General features: G+C 30.1%; 1 protein-coding gene and 1 long non-coding RNA gene across 2 annotated transcripts in view; one reads left to right on the top strand and one right to left on the bottom strand.

The window, feature by feature from the left end:
* The window catches only part of LOC107440434 (dorsalin-1), an 87,426-nt gene extending 83,771 nt beyond the window's left edge, over positions 1-3,655 (top strand). Inside the window, exon 5 of the mRNA XM_071182117.1 lies at positions 2,543-3,655. Within this exon, the coding sequence (XP_071038218.1) occupies positions 2,543-2,776 (234 nt within the window). The 3' untranslated portion in view covers positions 2,777-3,655. The remainder of the gene's footprint in view (positions 1-2,542) is intronic.
* A 3,940-nt stretch (positions 3,656-7,595) lies between these two features.
* LOC139425889 (uncharacterized) lies at positions 7,596-13,840 on the bottom strand. The gene is made up of 2 exons (XR_011636970.1): positions 13,603-13,840; positions 7,596-12,770 (listed from the first exon to the last, which is right to left on the bottom strand). It is a non-coding gene; the product is annotated as an uncharacterized lncRNA (long non-coding RNA).
* Positions 13,841-14,207: the final 367 nt, after the last annotated feature.

The raw sequence follows: 14,207 nt of genomic DNA, 5'->3' as shown, positions 1-14,207 counted from the left end.
TAAATAACTCCAAATAAGCGCGAATTTTTAAAAAAAAATCATCGATTGCTTCAAAGTGAGCCGTGTTTGAAAGATTTTACCTTAAACGCGGGAAAAAAACATCGGTGTTTCATGCGGTACTTCGTAGCCTTAAATTATTAGAAAGCTAAGTATAATATTTTTTACGTATTAATTTAGTATTTTCGTATTAATTTAGATCAAAATAGACCTAAATTAATACGAAATAATAAAAAGTATAATAAAAAAACTTTAAATGAAAATTCTATGCAAAAAACGAGCAGACTATTTCACAAACTTTTTTAAAATGATAAATAATATTAAAAAACCCTATTTATTTTATACTGGGAATTTATCATTCCGTATCAAGACATCCGTGAACTAAGTATTGAATAAAATGCATAGCCATAACATGATCTGGTATTTACGGAATTTAAATTCGAAAGAGGTTGTAGCACTTGAAAATACCTAATTATCCATAAAATGCCTACCTCCTTTTTCCATAAATATATATATTACGTTACAGCAAAATTTTGCATTTCTGCAACATTAGTTTTAAATTAGTTAAACTCATACCTCCAACTACTACGGAATTTGCGTATTTTTAAAAACTATTTTTCTTAATGGCAATCTAGATAATGAAAAGTAATAATTTTTACTAAATTGAAAGAGTTTTGCCTACCCCCACATATAAATAATTTAAACAAACACAGTAATAATCAGAAGAGGATGGTTTGATTCTTAAGTTGTAATAAGAGTTTTATTTGTTTTGCAATTTTTTTCATTTTATTCAACACTCCTTAAAAATATACTTCGTTAAAACATCAAACGTTAGAAGGTATGGTTAAGAGAGTAGCGACTAAATTCCGTTATTTCTTTCCAGCTGAACACAGCATTATCTTATAAAGCTCTTTTTGTTGTAGTCTTAGGCCATTAAGACAAGGGTTGCGATTGTTCTTGTTTTCCAATGGCGCCATCTATGGCAAAGAATCAACTTCTGCCACACCCGTACGTCATATCCGTTAATAGACCCATTCATTCATCCACAGATTGTGATTTTGATCTGAACCAAAGAACGATTAATCACCAATTCAGTATCCCCAGAAGTATAAATTGTTATGGGAGCATGGAGGACTTAATGACTCGACAGATTTAACGTGCACCAGTCACCATTTATTATACGGGGAGTCGTCGGTCGATTGGATTCAGACTCCCGTCCTCACTAATGTTAGTCCAGCACCCTGCGAACCAGGCTATCCCGGTCCCAATAAATTTCTTGATATATTTACACTGGCGTGCAAAACTTAAGCAACAAGTGGTTTTTCGGCAACAGCTCCCCAACGAAGTCTTGATAGTCTTGAAATTGCAGTATAATATGCACGTAATTCAGTAAAAAGATTATTTGTATGCAAATTTTAGAAATAAAATGTTGTAGGTGATGTAAGTGTACGCAAACCTTGTGGGTCGGCGTGCGCAGGTCAAAGCTGTGATAAAAGGATGAAGAGCACCGTAGTTAAAGGCATTCGCTGCAAGTGCAAGTGATTTGTTTTGTGAAACAAGAAATCATTTAGACGACTTTACTCGAAGAAGAATGATTGGGAAGCTTGAGGAGGGGCGTAGTGGGACCAGTGTCGCCGAAGAGTTCGGGATCAACAAAAGTGTTGATTCTCGTGCTTGGAAAGCCTTTAAAACTACTGGTACAGCTGTTCAGAAGGTTGGTGGTGGACGTCCAAGGAAAACAACACCAAGAGATGATCGTTACATTGTCCTCCAGGCGAAAAGAAACCGTTTTCAGTCAGCGAGCGTATCTCAGCAACTGTGCACAGCCACAGAACGACAAGTATCAAGATTTACAGTGGCCAGAGGCCTCCACAAAGGTGGCTTATTTGCTAGACGTCCTGAACGCTGCATACCTTTATAAGTTAGGCATCGGCGGCACCGTTTCGAGTGGTGCAGAGAAGAAGAAACCTAGACACCTCATCAATGGAGTCGCGTCCTCTTCACAGATGAGAGTCGTTTTAGTGCTACAAGCTTTATATTCATTTCTGCGCCATTATTCTTTTACCATCGTTTAAGTACAAAATAAAGTACATCATATTCAAATTTCATGTCNTCAGGCAATCATGTGTAACGCCACTATATGTCAAATAAAGCATTTTTTTTGTTCTATACCCTACTTTAAGCTTTATATTCATTTCTGCGCCATTATTCTTTTATCATCGTTTAAGTACAAAATAAAATACATCATATTCAAATTTCATGTCAATCGGATGATTTCTTGTAGAGTTGTGACAAAAAACGCACTTGTTGCTTAAGTTTTGTACACCAGTGTATATTCTTTTGTGTCGACTGAGTCATTTTAAAATACTGAATTCATTTCTTGTTTCAAGCTGAGTATAAATTTAACTAAACAAATATCATTAATATTCTTTTGTATCTATGAATTATTTTAAAAAATACTGTATTCTTTTTTACAGTGCAAATTTCTTGATTAGTATTTTAGATGATAGATAGATATGTCTCTTTAGTATCCTTTTTCTTCCAGGCTTTTGAATGTACAGGAAAATGCTCATTTCCTATGAGCGCGCACCTGGCACCCACGAAACACGCCATCATCCAAACCTTGATGCACAGCCTTGAGCCAAAACAAGTGTCCAGAGCGGCTTGTGTCCCTTCCAAATTAACACCCATTTCAATTCTTTACGTGGATGATGACGGAGTGGTCACCTACAAATATGATTACGAAGATATGGTTGTAGCTGAATGTGGGTGCAGATAATGAATTTGAAAGATAAAAAGGGGTTAAGACACTTGATTTTATCAAAAAAATTTGTTTCTCCTTTGCTAGTTTTTCAAAAAATGTACACACTTCTGTTTTAAAAGTAAACTAAATCTATTTAATATGATAATTGGATACCTTCAAGTAACGTCATCGTAGGTAAACCGCCATTTGTTGATTCAGAAACCAATCAGGTTCGATGCACACGTGTGACGTCGCTTATACGTATCCAATTAAATCACATGGTTAGCCATAATCATTTCACTTCTTCTTCGATTTGCTATGTTTAATTACTCTGGGGAACAATTTTTTTTCTTTCTGCAGCACGAGTTTTTTAAACAGCTACTTAGCTTATTTCAAATCTGAAATCTTTTTCTCCCTACTAGCCATAATTTTTAAGCAATTTAACGACAATATAGTCCGAACCAGGAGGTTTAACTTCTGAGGGTACCTACTTCTCTGGTACGTAGTTCGTATTAGAGAAGAAAGTGATAACACATTTAGTACATGACGCGATATGCTAAGATCATGATTTTTTGTCTTAAGTGTTATTTTCAAATTAACAGACAAGTATATTTATATGTATATAAACCAGCCCATTTTTTATAAACTTATATATTCATACAAAAAAATAAACTAAACTAAAAATATCATTTTGAAAAAAATCCGTAGCTTTCGGAAGAAACCTAATTTCAGATTTGAAATCCTCACATCCGAATTAAGTAAGATGCAGTACTTGTATAAATGCAACATAATATATGTTCCCCCCTGTTATTTAAGCTACTCTAACCTATACAGAAAGTACCTTAATCACTTGCGCTGATTTATACTTTTAAAATCCTTGCAAAAATGACGCACAATGCGCAAAAAAAAAATAAACAGACCAGCCTAAATAATTTTTGCTCTAATGATAGGATCTTCACGTTCTGTGACTTAATCATGACGGTTGAGGAGGTGATCTCAAATATGTTAATAAATTAGTGCAGACGATATTTTAGGTTACAAAATCAGTTTTTCTGATTAAACAGACATTTTTTTCGTCTGCGATTTCTGACTAGTGAAATATAGGGAGTAATCGAAATCTCAGATATATGGTTCCCATAGTTTGGACCCCTACATGGTAATTTTATGTTTTGCGTAATTCACTAAAACTCAAAAACTTTATATGCGAATTTAAAACTTTTTGAACACAGTTGTAAAATTCGTTTATATAAAAAATATCCCATGCAGAATATAAGTTTTAGCAAATATTTATTTTATTTAATAATAGTCAAAAAATTTGAATTGTAAGGTATAAAATTAATATCACTTTAAAGAATATCATTTTTAAATGGCAAAATACAAAATTTGAGCGAAATTGGTCGAATAATTCCTGAGAAATCTAATTTTAAAAATACTTTTTCAAATAATATTTTTGACAGGAGAGGAAAAAACTAAGCCGGTATGAAAATCTAACGAATCAGCATTGAGGAAGGGTTTAAAAATACAAAATCTGGGAAAATAGAAAGAAGTTGCAACAGTTTTAAGCACCTTATGTTCAGTCTGGCTATTAAACAGGTTTTCACGTTTTTTAAACTCCTTCTCCTCAAAAGCGATTAATCAGAACATTTTGGTTTCTTTCTGAATTAGATATTAATTTGCATCCCCTAATGTGTTCACTTTCTTATAAAAACAAGCATAACCCTCATTTTATTACAGAATATAAAAATTGACACAAATTGTTTCATAGTCACCCTCTGTTTATTGTTTTATATTAAACCCAAACGGTCTGATAAGAAATTGTGACAAAAATAATAAAAAAAATCATGACTAACTTCAAGAACTCATGGCAAAAAAATTTTCCAGTATGTGCAAGGGATAAAAAAAATTTGCTAATCCAATTAATGCGATATAAATAATCAATTTAAAATAATTATAATGCAACATCTAATAAGTCAAATTGTTAAAAGAAATGCAAGTGTCTTAACTCCTTAAAGCATTGTTTTTATTTATTAAATTTATCTAGAGAGATTTTGTAGTATACTTTAAAAAAAAAGGTTTCCAAATTTTACAAAATGGTCTCTGCTGATGCTGATCGACTTTTATTAGAAAAAAATCATATTTGTTCGTAAATCATTACAAAATTATACAATGTTTAAGCGTATATTTTATTTCCTACAAAAAAATTTTTTTCTAAATAAAAGATTTAGCAATATTTTACCTTACAGGATACTTTTAGAAATATTCTCAATCTATAAAATTTAAAGTCTGAGTAGGAAATTACAATTGAGACACTGCAATTATATATTGTCTTTGTAATTACAATTGAAGGACTTGGGGCAATAAGTCACACTTTGGCTTCAGACTGTTCCTTATATCGTTTTCAAATAGGTACTTTACCGGTTTCCAGCATTTCTACTAGCACAATATAGAGATACATCATACTGCCTACTATGAAATCATGGTGTATTCCACCAAAAACGCTTGTAGAAACGAGGTATAGCTTTCTTACATTTTTACGGAACATCAAAACAATCAGAAGATAAAAATAAATATTTTATTTTCCGGAAAAATGATATAGTCACAAAAGCTGCGTGACTAACTTAAAATTCAAAATAGTGTATAACACTGAGTAGTAGTAATTTTGTGGTTTTACAGATACATATATACTGGAGAAAATGTGCGATGAATAATTAGGACATTAGTATCCTGCAGTCAGTTGCAGTTAATTTCTGACAGCAAAAAGAATATCAGGATGAGAAGTCGCAGGTCCGGTATTCCGATCCGCAGGTCTGATCTAGCGAACTCTACACGCCTAACTAAACAATTTTAAAGCGTGGCTTATCATTATACAGCCTCAAGGCCTCTAAATGTAAAGAGAAATGAATAGTGGCACTAAATTTAAGATAATCTGTAATGTTTATATATGCCATTTGTAAATTCAAATTTAATATGTAATTAATGCTAATATGTAAATGCTATATGTATTTAATAAAAAAGTTTCTTAACAGCAAACGCTAGAGTGATTTCTATTTGATATTATTCCATAAATTATAAAATGATTGTGACTAATGCATTCAATATTGGTGTAAGAAATGGAGTGAAAATTTAAACATTTACTATACATGTAGTTGTATGTTTTCTCGACTTAATAGTTACATAAGACACAATTGCGTATTTTATTAAGGATACAGGGGACCAATGTTAAGAGACGGTAGGTAGGTACTTTATTTGCGTCTGACAAAAGCTGCACAATGGGCTATTGGCGACGGTCTGGGAAACATCCCTGAGGATGATCCCAAGAAATGCCATCGCAGTTTTGATCCGCTGCGGAGGAAATGTTTTGATAGCCTGACGACCTGCGCGCGAAGTCAAGCACTTTACGCTAGAACAGTTTAACGAGGACCGATACCGCTCTCTCTTTCGGCCCTTACGCAGGCTGATCAAAGTGATCACCCACCCGCTCACTGACCNCCCCCCCCCCACTTACTGGCAGCAACCAGTGATGCTTGAATTCGGTGATCTATTGGGAACCGTTGTCTCCCCGATCAGTCCAATGCGGGACCATCAAGATATGGAGGATACCATACAGTACACTCTTGTCTGCAAAATCATGAATGGCATGAAATGAGGCATGAAATTAAATTATTTATAACGTAGACATTTTTCATTAACAACACAATGACAATTTAAAATCAATATATGGTAAAAAAAATAATTAATTCAAAAAATAATTTGAAGGTGCCCTTAACTTTGGTTGCAACAAAACGCCTTTAATACATCTAAAGAAATAATTATTATATTTAGCTAACCATAGACAAGCTTTAATGATTAAAAATTTTAAGTAATGTGATTTATAAGCTTCATAAAAAAATTAAATAGTTCAAAGACTAACCGTTGTGCTCATTCCTATCTCTGTATAAAAAATTATACAACAATGGACAATTATATAACACAATTTTTTCATACACCAACAGTTAATAAAATTTGGTATAAAAAAATTTAAAAAAAAACAGCCAGAGTATAAACTCTGGGTTTATACCTAATATTAATTTCTTGAAAAACATTTCTTGAATTTTCCTTTTCATCTAGAGCAACAAGTCTTATTAACAAAATATTTCAGTTAAAAAAAAATTTGAAAGCATTTTTTTAAAAGAATGAAAAATTAACAACCGAATGCATCAATATCAATGCAAAATTATGATCATTTCTATATACTCACTGGTTATGTTATGAAATATTAAGATTATATCCAACAATATATAATTTTATAACATATTAATGCACTTACAAATCAGACCCTTAAGAGTTAAAATAATTCACAACAATTTAAAAAACTTAAAAATTACACTGCAAATCATTAGACGCATAAAAAATATTTAAAAGAAGAAAAAAAAACTTGCCTCTAGTTTAAAAAGTAAATTAAAATTCTCAAAGTAGTAATTGTATCTCAAAAAAATTACCCAAACATTACAATAAATTAATTTTATAAAGTTTCAATAAAAGTTTTTTTCTAATCTAGAATTACCACAGCAAATGACCAACAACAGCTTTAATTTGGCAGAAATGACCAATAGACACACGTGTGTTGAAAACTCAATTTTCAGGAAAGAGTTTTGTATAAAAATCTTCACTCCTTCTTAAAAAAAATTTTTAAACTAAAAAAAATTTGTAAAATTTGAATTTTTTTTAGGATTTCAACAAATACTTTAATTAATTCTACATTTTGCTGCAGTTATTTAAGCTGATTTTAAATCTCTGAGTTTTCCATTTTTCCCAGACTCAAATGATCTGACAACCAAATTTTTTATGAATTTAAAAAACGCAATAATACAAACACTTACTATTTTTAACATTTTATTTAAACTAAACAGTTTTAACCATGAAAATCTAGTACATATAATTAAACGTAACACGAAATAACAAATAAATAGATGAAAATTTATAGCAGAAATTTAAATACGTAATATAAGACAGTTACTTCTCTGACAATCTCTTGAAAGAGAATGCAATAACTTTTTCTCTATTACTTCAACAAAAAAATAAATAAATAAGAACACAAGGCATATAAATGATTTTGTATATCACAATGAGTACTAATGAAACTCAGTCAAGAAGATAAGGAGATGAACAAACCAGTTAAACTATATATTGACTGGGCAAAACAGAAAAGACTCAGAACCAACAGTGTTCAAACATTAACTAACACTGCAGTAGGGTGTGCTAATTATATCAGTGGTCAATTCCAATTCTGCTTCCAGCTCACACTGACCACGGTGTTGACATAAAATATCCTCACGTGTAGATAGACAGATCACGGGTTTGAATCCTCTTGCCATAAAGTTAACCGTAGGAGGTTTTCATTGTTTTCCTCTCCATGTAATGCAAATGTGGGTTAGTTCCATTAAAATGTTAACCATAATGGATAGTTTGTTCCAATGCTTGATCTAAGAGTTCCCTTGTCTTCTTGATTGGGTTCAAAATTACAAGACTACGGAGTTGAACATTGAGAGTCGTAAACTCAGAATTGTCGGTTATTCAACACTGGTTATAAAATAAAATAAGAAATTATCAGTGGTGCTATAGGGCAAATGTAGGAAATTTTGCTTTTGGCTAATTATAACTTTTCTTACAGCAGTCACTTTTTCTTTTCTTTTTTAAACACAGTGGCCAGATTTTTTAAAACAATTCAAGAACTGTTGATACCAAAAATGTAAAATATTATTTACAAAGCATCGCATTTCTTAAAATATTGTAAATATTGCAAGGTTCTAAAATGAAGAAAAATTTTAAGCAGCAAGCATAAAATAAAGTAATTTAGGGAATATTATAAAATATTCATAATAACTCAATATTTATTTTAAAAAAATTAAGACAATATTTTAATCACTTTATCATATTTAGTCACCCTATGACCACCAGTGCAACCATTTCAAAAATAAAATCAGCCAGGCTTTTTTCAAGGCAAAAGAAAAATAAAGAACAAAATCATTTTACACAATTAACAGTTTCAAATAATAAAAAATCTCAAAACAATGAAAATTTAAAAAATATGCATAACATTAAAGCAAAAAGATAATAACTTTCACCTATAAAAATTTCAAACAAAAACATTTCTAGCTATTGAAAATAGCACATTGAAAAGTAATAACAAAGATTTCGAATGAATGAAATGCATTTACTAGTTATAACATAGTTCACTATCAAAAAACAATAATTGATTACTATAAAAACTGTTTTAACCTTACAAGCTATATTATTAATAACAGAAAGAACATGACAGTATTTTTTGGAGATATTATACAATGGAAGATTGCATTTATTTTATTATGTTTGCAACTAAAATTACGCTAAATTTTCACAATAACAAAATTCTGATAAACAACTTGCAAGAAGAGTCTTCAAAAGTGTTTCATAAGTAAAAATACACATGATTAACTTAAGTAGATGATTTGAATAAGAGGTTGAATTTAATTGAAATTGATAAATAAGATGAAATAAGAAGATTTGAAAAAAAAAATAAAGAAATTATCAAATTAAATGAAGATTTATTTCATTCGAGAAAAAGAAAACAGAAATGAATTGTGATTCGGAACAAGTATTTTATTTACACGGCATTAGAACTGCTCAATGTGTTATTGGTGACGGTCAGGGGAACATCCCTGAGGAGGACCCAAAGACACACCATCACAATTTTGATCTTCTGTGGAAGAGAATGCTTCCCTACTTTGGTAACCTGTGCATGGTAGAACAGTATAATGAGATTATACTTGCTCATGGTAGAACAGTATAATGAGTTTATACTTGCTCATGGTAGAACAGTATAATGAGATTATTCTTGCTTATGGTAGAACAGTATAATGAGATTATACTTGCTCATGGTAGAACAGTATAATGAGATTATACTTGCTTATGGTAGAAGAGTATAACGAGAACCGATAATGCACACCCTGGGTGCCTTTTCAGACTTATCAAAGTGCTCACTTCCTGACCACTGCCAGTGATGCTTGACTGCAGTAATCCACTGGCAATAATGTTTTACAATCAATCTACTGTGAGATAAATGCATCATTAAGTAGTTTAAAAAATGAAGCTAAATTTTGGAAATTTATTTTCAAATCAGCTAGATTTTAAAATTTCCAAAATTCTTTTTGGACAACTATTTAATAAATTTTCAAGTAAGAGAAGATAAATAAATTTCTACAAAATAGATTTTATAAAACCAAGTTTAAGGTAGTAATATAGATTTTGTTAAAAAACAATAAATAATTTAAAATAAGATAAAAAATTTCATAATGTTTTTAAAACAATAAGCATGTAAAACAAATCTGAATATGTTTTGGTGAATATAAAAATATTTTTCAAAAAACAAATTTCATTTGTTTGAAAAGGTAACAGTGTAACATTGGACAAAATTAACAGTCGCCACCAACCACAGGTCAACTAAATATAACCAATGGCGATTGAAATATTTTCTGCCAGTCATCAGCCCATTGCCACATTTTTTATAGAAAATACATCCCATGTGCATTTTATTATTGTTTTAATAAACATAGAATAATTAAGAATTTTTTTTTCACATTTGATTTATAAAATTTTTCCTTATTTTAGAAATGATCTAGCAATGTTTACTATATTTTGATAAATGCTTTAAATGTCTTATTGCATTAAGATTAATCCAATTTTTCAATCATTTAAATGTTTAATTTTTAAAAATGTGGCGACATTTTCTAAAAAGTGGCTATTAGTCAGTAGCAAAATACTCCAACTTCACCCTATAGGATAACAAATTTCTGATAAATCTGGTATAATATAGTTTTTGGCACTCAAAAGTTAAAATTTGCTTATGGTATTTTTTTTAAATACAAGTAGACTGCCTGCTTCAAATGCAGGCTTTTGTGTGCACTTAATGAACAAATTGCCCATTGATTTAATACTGGTTAATTAACAACCGCCAATTACAATGATGCAACAAGTTAAAACTTTCGGAAATTTATACAAAAAAGAAATTTAAGATTTTTGAAATAAACTCAAAACAACTAAGGCATGTTTTAAAAAACATTATTTTTATAAAACAAGAGTTTGATTAATTGTATGACTTTTCTTGTGTTTGCATTTACCTTAAGAATCAAATGATTTTTTTCAGATAAGGGTTTACTTAGAACGTTTCTGAGAAGAAAAAAAATTTAAAGGCAAATATAATCCTGCTTTATAAGTTGACTGCATTTCAATTTAAACACTAAAATAACTTATGAAATCTTGTTAAAATTTTAACTTTAGGTTTCTGCTGCCGTAAAACCTTTCTTGTAAGAGTAAATAATAAATTAAATAAAATTCATAACACTCAATAACAAAATTATTTAATTCTAACAGTTTCGCTAACTTTTAAACAACTCTACAACAGAAAAATTTATAACATGAGACATAAAAAATTAAAATTAAAGTCAAGACTGTATGTCTTTGTGTTTTTCTTTCGTATGAATAGTGGTATGCCTAGTTAAATGATGCTTAAGTGAAAAACTTTTGTTGCATATGCTACAACAATACAGCTTTACTTTAGTATGAATAAGAATATGATTATTTAAATGATGTTTGAGAGCAAAACTCCTATTACATTGGCTACAAGAAACAAGAATAAGGTTTTTCATTTGTGTGAGTAAGGTAGTGATGCGTTAAATTTCTTTTTTGAGTAAAACTTTTATTGCATACGATACACGAATAAGGTTTTTCCCCTTTATGAATCATAATGTGTGCATTTAAATTAGTTTTAAGTGAAAAACCTCTCTGACATATACTACAAGTAAAAGGTTTTTCTTTAGTATGGACGAAAGTATGTGAAATTAAATGGTGTTTTTCAGTAAAACTCATGGAGCACATACTACAAAAATAAATCTTTTCTTTACTATGAACAAGATTGTGCGCTTTTAACTGATGCTTTTGTGTAAATCTTTTATTACAGACAATACAAGAATAAGGTTTATCAGTTGTGTGAACAAAACTATGTGATTTTAAGCCATTTTTAAAAGAAAAACGCTTATTACATAAGCCACAGGAATAAGGTTTGAAATTGGTATGAACAACAAAGTGTCGATTTAAAGTACTTTTCAGATAAAAACTTTTGAAACATATATTACAGGAATAAGATTTTTCTTTAGTTGAAATTAACCTAAGTGAAAGATTTGTATTTAGAGACATTTTTACAAATACTGCATCTATTTCTACTCATTTAAAAAAAAAATATATAATTTCCGATAACCAATTTGTTTTTTAATACAATACATTTTTCTGTTTATATTTAACATAACTAAAAAATAAAAGCTGTTAAAATTTTTAATAGAAAACAAAAACTTAATTGCACAGATAAAAATTTCAGATTAAAGTACAATTTTTAAATTCTTAAACATTAAAACATAGCTTAGTTAAAACACCATTCAGTTTTTTCTTCTATTTGTTACTGAAGACAAATAGTGTTGGTGGATTTTAAATAAAGACCATAAAAATTTAAAGTTGCTGTACAGACAGAAATTTCCTGGCCTTTTTAATAACACTCTTCTGAATAATTCTTCCTCACAGAACTGCACATAAAATTGAGTAAAAAACATCACAAATGCAATGAACAAACATCAACTAAATGGTCTTGTTTGTTATCGACGTCTTATCCAACATTCCTTGAAATAAACATATATTAGTTTACTTATACATTAAATTTCAAATTCCATGTAGAATTGAAGCTTCTGGATCAATCATGAGTTATATTTTTGAATGATGTGAAACATTTTGTTTGATGGCAGTTTTTGTCATAATTCTTCACATTTTACAGCATTTTTCTTCACATGGTCTTCAAAATAAAATATTACTGATTGCATGAACCAGACACTTGCTCTTTAATATTTCTTTTAATAATTGAATTTGAAGGTTAGAGAAGAAGTCAGTTGTAGAAAAAAGGACCATTTCAATGATCTACATACTTGATTTAAGCCCAAATGGAAGACAAGAATGGGAAGTCTGTATAATTCTAAAAGAAAGAAGAAAAAAAAAGTTAGTTTGTCTCAAGATGTAATAGAATATTTAATAATTTAGCTGCTGATACTCCAAGGTTATTTAAAAAATCAGACAAGTCTCAAAACAAAATATCTATTCCTCAAAATGAGCGTAAAAGTAGCTTGTAAAATGTAGTTTTTTACACCAAAAGCTAAGGTTTACTTGATGGTTTAAAAACTTCATTTACTTCAAACAATTATATAAGTGGTCTTCGAATCTTTTAATTTTAATTTGATAAATTTTTATCTTTTCATTTTAAATGATCTATCTCTTTTAATTTTCTGAAGCAAGTGATTTTTATATTGTCAAATAAATCTTTCTGCTTCTTCTAAGGATTATTCATTTAATTATTCATTAATCCATCATACAAGCAGTTAATAAGATACTATTATACAAGTAGTACAATAGTTATCTTATTATATAGTTATTATATGCCAAAGGAAACTTATATTCACTCAATAAAATATGAGAATTTGAGGAATGCATGAATAGAGGAAAATGTTAATCTGTGATAATTACAGTTCAATGACAGAGATAATCCTCAAGGAATATCACAAAAAATTCTAAAGAATACAATAACCACCTCCGATATACTCTACGATAGCCGCTACTGATAGTACTAACAGTTACCACAAATGCATACACTAGTGCAAAAACAAGTTAAATAGTTTAGTTACAATTTTTGTATCAAATGCAAAATAATTACATGCACTTGATCTATCACAATATTAAAAATAAAAACAGTGCAGCACATACTCATGAAATAGATTATAGGTAAAAAAAAAAATTAAGAACTTATGGTTCACCTATGTATACTCTTTCCTACTAAATCTCGCATGAACTTCTTTGATTGAATAACGAAAACAAACAACTGCAATTGCTTCTTAACACTTATATTATGACCTGTTTGATGGAATGTATTTTGCTTATAGCTTTCATATTAATTCTGTTTGCATTACTGCCGAGTTTAAAGTTCGTATTCTGGAACAACAGGATCATCAGTTGCACTGGGCATTTCTTCAGTGTAACCCTGGTTGTGTTCCTTCGGTTTCTTCTTTATTGTGGCTTTTTAAATTTGAAAAAGAAAAATGTATGATATTCTTTCGTATGCAAGTGAAAACAAAATGGAATATCTTTTTCTTTAAAGAAGGATTGTAGTTGTTGTTAATTTACGTCGCACTAGAGCTGCACAATGGGCTATTGGCGACGGTCTGGGAAACATCCCGGAGGATGATCCGAAGACATGCCATCACAATTTTGATCCTCTGTGGAGGGGGTGGCACCCCCGCTTCGGTAGCCCGATGACCTGCGCGCGAAGTCGAGCACTTTACGGTAGCACAGTTTAACGAGGACCAATACCNATTTAAATTAAAACTCATAATAATAATTTAAACTTTTCTTAAAGTTAATT

Source organism: Parasteatoda tepidariorum, chromosome 6 (assembly GCF_043381705.1).
Source record: "Parasteatoda tepidariorum isolate YZ-2023 chromosome 6, CAS_Ptep_4.0, whole genome shotgun sequence".
NCBI lineage: Eukaryota > Metazoa > Arthropoda > Arachnida > Araneae > Theridiidae > Parasteatoda > Parasteatoda tepidariorum.
Note: the sequence above shows the minus strand (reverse complement) of the source record. Positions and strands in the feature narration are given on the sequence as shown.